Source organism: Cynara cardunculus (genome assembly GCF_001531365.2).
Source record: "Cynara cardunculus var. scolymus isolate 2C chromosome LG 9, CcrdV1, whole genome shotgun sequence".
NCBI classification, from domain to species: Eukaryota; Viridiplantae; Streptophyta; class Magnoliopsida; order Asterales; family Asteraceae; genus Cynara; species Cynara cardunculus.
The window spans coordinates 9,849,493-9,855,406 of NC_037536.1; the positions used below are offsets into that span (position 1 = coordinate 9,849,493).

Below are 5,914 nucleotides of genomic sequence, written 5' to 3' on the forward strand. Positions count from 1 at the left end.
AGGTCCCTATATATATATATATATATATATATATATATATATATATATATATATATATTATTGTAGTGGCATCTAGCTTGGCTAGAAGTTCGGTTTGGTGGGTGTCTTTACAATGATAGCTTGCATAAACCTGCTTTATAAATGCACCCATAAACATAGACAACATGCACATCGATCACAATATGGCATTCTTGCAATACTGTGATACAATCTTTTCCCTTACCTGCTTAATTTCCCTTTTCGTTTACTATATACTTAGATCACGGAGATCATCAATGCCCACCAATTGGCCTCTATTAGGTATGACCCCTGCCTTGTTATGGAATTCCCATCGTTTCAATGATTATATCACTAGTATTTTGAAACAAAATGGAAGTACCTTCATATGCAAAGGCCCTTGGTTTGTCAATATGGACATCCTCTTCACCAGTGATCCAGCCAACTATCTTTATATATCAACCACCAACTTCCATAATTACCCAAAAGGTCCAGAGTTTAGAGAGACATTCGATATCCTTGGCGATGGTATTTTCGGTTGTGATTCCAAGATGTGGGAATTGCACCGTAAAACAACCATGTCACTCTTCAATCGTCCGGATTTCTTGAACATGGTGGAGCAAACCACTTGGAACCACATGGAGGAAAAGCTTTTGCCGGTTCTTGAAGTCATGTCAGAACGAAGATCCAAGATGGATTTGCAAGATATCTTCCAAAGGCTCACTTTTGATAGCATTTTCAGTTTGGTTGTGGACTATGATCCCAAAACCTTGTCTGTTGATCTTCCGCACAATAAATTTGAAGTTGCTTTCACTAAATCTGAAGAAGCCCTCTTCGTTCGAAGTGTTGTTCCAAAATGCTGTTGGAAGCTGCTCAAGAGATTTCAATTGGGTAATGAGAAACATCTTAGTGATGCTTTAAAGCTAAGTGATGAGATTATTTACAAGCTTCTAAATGAAAAAAAGGAAAGGCAAATTGAGGCTTATGACATAGAAAGAGAACAACAGGAGGACTTAAGGTTATTAACAGGATTTATGAGGGAATATAATGACCAAACTGGTAGCTTTGATGACCATGACAAATTCATCAAAGACACCATATTAAGTCTTGTGTTTGCTGGGAGAGATTCCACCAGCGCAACTCTTACTTGGTTCTTTTATCTCCTTGCGAAAAACCCTATAGCGAACGGTAAGATATGTGAAGAGATTCACACAAAATTAGGGATCAAAAAGGGTGAGAAATGGAGAAAAATTGGTTTAGAAGAGTTGCAAAAGTTGGCTTATCTTCAAGGAGCATTATGTGAAGCATTAAGGCTATTTCCTGCGGTTCCTGTAAACCCGAAAGCTCCGGTTGATTTAGACACCCTGCCAAGTGGTCATCAAGTTGATAAAAACACCAAAATATTTCTACACTCATATGCAATGGGACGAATGGAGATGATATGGGGACAAGACTGTTTGGAATTCAAGCCAGAAAGATGGCTGTCAGAGCAAGGAGGGATCAAACACGTACCCTCTCACAAGTTTACAACGTTTCACACAGGGCCAAGAACTTGCATTGGTAAGAAATTCGCATTAACTCAAATGAAAATAGTAGCAGCTACAGTTATATACAATTATGATGTGGAAGTGGTGGATGGTCACCCAATCATGCAAAATCCGTCAGTCATCCTCCAAATGAAGTATGGTTTGATGGTCAAGTTAACAAAGAAGTATGCAGCATGAAGGCCATCATGAGAATATGTAACATCTTTAAATCTATAGATAGAAATACAAATAAATGTCTTACTTGTTTCATTTTGTCATGCAACAGTAAGTATTATGTAATATGTGTCCCGTGTATGGTTATGTTTAAATCTTAATTCTACTAAGAGTTGCAATATCCAGTTTATTAGTAGCATAAACTGACCTCCCCTAACTTTTCTTTATTAATTATATATATATATATATAGAGAGAGAGAACGGAGCGATCAAATGTAAACCACTCAATTTGTACAAACTGTGCAAACCACCCTCATCCGTCGATTTCATTGTTTAATCTTATGAAAAAACTTCATGAAATTGTTTAATCTTGTGAAATTGTTTCATATAATACTTTTTTTTATGAAGTTGTTTCATATATGATTATGAAATTGTTTCATATAATATTTAATGAAATTTTTATGAAACTGTTTTGTGTATTTTTCTAAAATTAAAATAATGAAGATGTATATGGGATTTACAAAACACATCTCTCCTGTTTTTCTATTCTGAGGACTGATGATTCCATCCCACTTCGGTGGCCTTTGCAACCAATTGCTTTATACTAATGTATTTGTAGATATAGGAAAAGATTTATTTGAGAAGTTGTATATTTTAGAAGTAAGACGGGTACACCTTGTGTTCGTTTAAGTACATTTGTTTATGTGTGTTTAGCATTTTAATGGACGAACATGACCGAACATGCACATCAATTTTCAAAACGAATGAAGACAAACACCAACATTTTTATTCATTTACTATTCGTGTCTGTTCGTTCGGTTAAGTTAAACGAAAGAACATGAACAAGTTGTCGTTCTTGTTCGTTCGGTCTTCACAAGCTTACTTAGAACTATTTGGATTGTTGTATCCAAATTGGTAACAATTAATTATCGGATTTGGTGTCAAGATTTGTATCTGGACTTACATTTAGATTTAATCTGAATCCATTTCTCTGACTAGATACTTAAATCTTCATCAAAATTTAGTATCTAGACTTGACATTCATATTTAATATTAGTAAACATCCGGATTTGGTATCCGAATTTGGTACTCGACATCTAAACTTGGTATTCAGATGTAATATATGGTTCTAGTTTTCGGAAGCCAAAATGATCTAAATCTTTTGTAGCATCTTCATAAATAGTCTTGTTAGAGCCCGAAATATGTCTTGTATTTTGGAAAAAAGTAGATAGGAATTTTTCTTTGTAAAACTCTTATGATTATCTGTATTGAATCAAAGACGAATTAAAATGGGGCCAAGATAGTCATTGAAACGGATTAGATTATCATTTAACCAAGTGAAGATCAATATAAAATAAAATTAAAAATAATTTGATAAATACTATTTTTTACAAACGGACTTTAAAGTGAAAACTTATCTAGCAAGTTTGGCTCACTCATTCCCATCTTTTGAAAATTGACGGTGTGCCTTGGCAATATCATAAACTTCAAAAATAAAACCATAATACCATGCTCATAGGTTACCTGAAAATATATATATATATATATATATAGAGAGAGAGAGAGAGAGAGAGAGAGATATGACATGTAGTATTATTAACCATATATATTACATCGTATTCAAACTATAAACAGTCCAAAATCCACGAAAACACCAAATTATTCCACGCCAACGTATAAAGAAAACACATCACAATAAAGCAGGTAATTATTCCATCAACGGTAAGTCCCGCCGGTGCCAGTGTAGTCGCCGGTGGTAGAGTAGGTGTGGGTTCCGGTGGTTCCCGCCGCCTGTCTCTGGGCAGCGTTTTGCTCACGTGCTGCTTGCTTCTCATACTCAGCCTCATGTTTCCTCTCATCTTTCTTCTCTCTAGCCATTTCTTTCTGCATCGGATCATGAGCAGTCATCTTCTCACCCTGTTCAAGCACAACAAGATATATAGATATAATTATGAGATACAGATTAAACAAAAAGAATGAAACAATCTATGCCCAACGGGAAGGAAAGAAGAAAAACCTTCTCTTGCATGGTGGCTTTGGTCTTCTCCATTCCAGCCTTGGCAGATGCAGCCATGTTGGCTGCTGATTCCTTGACGGACGCCGCTGCGTTTTTGCCTGTCTGCATTTTTGATTGATCTAGAGAGAGTTTGTATGATCTTTTACCTGATTCTTGATTTGAAATGGGCAGATTAAGATGTGCAATATATTGTGTGTATATATATATATATATGTGTGTGTGTGTGTATAATGTATGTAGATTTGGTTAAATCGTGTTGTTAATGCCACGTAGCAAGACAATGTTACGTGGGTCTGGTTTATGCTGCCACTCCAATTCCTTCTGACCAAGGGGAACTGAAAGAAGGCTGAAATTCCCTTGTTAAATACATCTATATCTATACTGTTTATAATTATTTTGAAATTTCTAACAGATATATATTATCATGCCAAATAGACGTAATTGAAAGCTTTCACATCTCTCATACATATTAAAAATCAAATCATTTTTAGTTTTTAAATTACACTTTTTTAATTTACATTATATTCATTATCTTTTCATTTTTTATTTTACATCACGTAATTAATTGTATACGAATTAAAATATATATTTATATTTTACAAATTATATTATTATAATTATCTCGTCAATACCTTTAAAATAATTTTGAATCCAATATCGAATATATTTGGATTTAATCATACTAATAAATAATATAGATAGACAAGATAAAGTATATTTATCTATACTATACTAGGTTCGACCCCGTGTATTACACGGGGTATTTTAAATGAGAAAAATTATGGACATTAACTCTGAAATAAAACTCTGAACATTAACTCTGGAATACAAAAATTCAGAATTCTATTGTTAGGCTGGAAAATAACTTTGGACTTAACTCTGAATAAAAGGAATTCAGAGTTGTCTTCTAAGTCAAGAAAGTATCTACGAGCATAACTCTGAGTCACAAGAATTCTGACTTCTTATAACTCAGAAACATAATCTGAAGAGGATTTCAGAGTTGTATTCTAAGTCAGAGAATAAACTATATAACCAAGTTTGGAACAGAATAATTCATAGTTATGTTGTAAGTCTGAGAAATAACCAATATCTGATGATTTTATGTTGATGATTTGTATCACTAATGTCATTTAAATGTAATGGAATTAAATTGTTGAGCAATGTAATCATGATAAAAATCGAACAAGCAAGGAAGGTGCGGAGTACACACTTGTTTGAGTTGATTTTGATTTTGGGGCGAAGCTCCTAAATGGCGGGGTCCAAGGGGCATAGCCCCTGGCTGGGGTCGAGCTGCCAGGTCAGTTTGGAATTTTTTTTCCGGGTTATATTGCTTTGTGAAAAATGCTTCAAAAATCCGAATTTGAAATTTTAAATAAGGTTTTGATGACCACTCTAGAGTTAAATTCAGACTTACAACTCTTAATTTTCCCAGAGTTCTCATGCATAAAAAAAGGTTTAATGGCGGGGACCTAATGGCCCCGTGGTCCACATTTTGTGAACCCTACTTGCCATACCTCATAAGCAAGCACCGGAAAAGACAACATGTTCTCATGCATAAGACATCAAGGGACATAGCTCTTACTCAAGAGTTAAGTGTCTTATATACAGAGCTCGTGCTGTATTCCAAGAAAGATCAAGGCTTAAACGCCAAAAAGATTAAGATGCTTGATGCAGAGTTCACTCCAAATGCAGAGCCTCTGTATAGTATATGCAAAGCTTCACTCCAGATGCAGAGTCTCTGCATAGTACAGCAGAGCTTCACTCCAGATGCAGAGCCTCTGAATAGTACATGCAGAGCTTCACTCCAGATGCAGAGCCTCTGCATAGTATATGTAGAGCTGCTTCTAAATTTGGAGGCGAAATCGTTGGACGAGTCTCTAAATCTGGAAAGGAGAACTCCAGATTTTGGAACTCTGAACCGCCAATTACTCTGCGAAGGCGGTTATACCACGAATACGTGAAATTAACCGCCCGAAGGGACACCTGTCACTTAAATAGACTTATTTGAACCGTAAGTGAAAATTGTGTCTAGATACATGTTTAGGCGTAAAAAATCAATAACCGTCGTATAGAAACATGACATGTGGCCCAAAAGTTACTTAGGGGGTGTTTGGGAAAGCTTATTTAAGGTGCTTATCAACTTATTTCAGTCCACAACCGCCGATAAGTTATTTTGAGTGTTTGGATGTGAAAAAAAAAA

The 5,914-nt window shown here is 35.2% G+C and overlaps 2 protein-coding genes across 2 annotated transcripts; one reads left to right on the forward strand and one right to left on the reverse strand.

Moving 5' to 3' along the window:
- Positions 1-182: 182 nt before the first annotated feature.
- Positions 183-1,721, forward strand: LOC112517759 (alkane hydroxylase MAH1-like). The gene has a single exon (XM_025125135.1). It carries the CDS (start codon positions 183-185, stop codon positions 1,719-1,721), a length of 1,539 nt encoding a protein of 512 aa, XP_024980903.1.
- Positions 1,722-3,260: 1,539 nt separating this feature from the next.
- LOC112518635 (11 kDa late embryogenesis abundant protein-like) lies at positions 3,261-3,877 on the reverse strand. The gene is made up of 2 exons (XM_025126404.1): positions 3,715-3,877; positions 3,261-3,614 (listed from the first exon to the last, which is right to left on the reverse strand). The coding sequence occupies exons 1-2, from the start codon at positions 3,820-3,822 to the stop codon at positions 3,414-3,416; spliced, it is 309 nt and encodes a 102-aa protein (XP_024982172.1). The 5' UTR covers positions 3,823-3,877; the 3' UTR covers positions 3,261-3,413.
- Positions 3,878-5,914: the final 2,037 nt, after the last annotated feature.

What these genes read in the sequence shown, in the direction of transcription:
- LOC112517759 (XM_025125135.1), top strand. Translation starts at nt 183, where the DNA reads ATGGCATTCTTGCAATACTGTGATACAATCTTTTCCCTTACCTGCTTA.
- LOC112518635 (XM_025126404.1), bottom strand. Translation starts at nt 3,822, where the DNA reads ATGCAGACAGGCAAAAACGCAGCGGCGTCCGTCAAGGAATCAGCAGCC. An exon ending in AAGCCACCATGCAAGAGAAG is followed by an intron (nt 3,615 to 3,714) that starts GTTTTTCTTCTT and finishes GTGCTTGAACAG; the next exon opens with GGTGAGAAGATGACTGCTCA.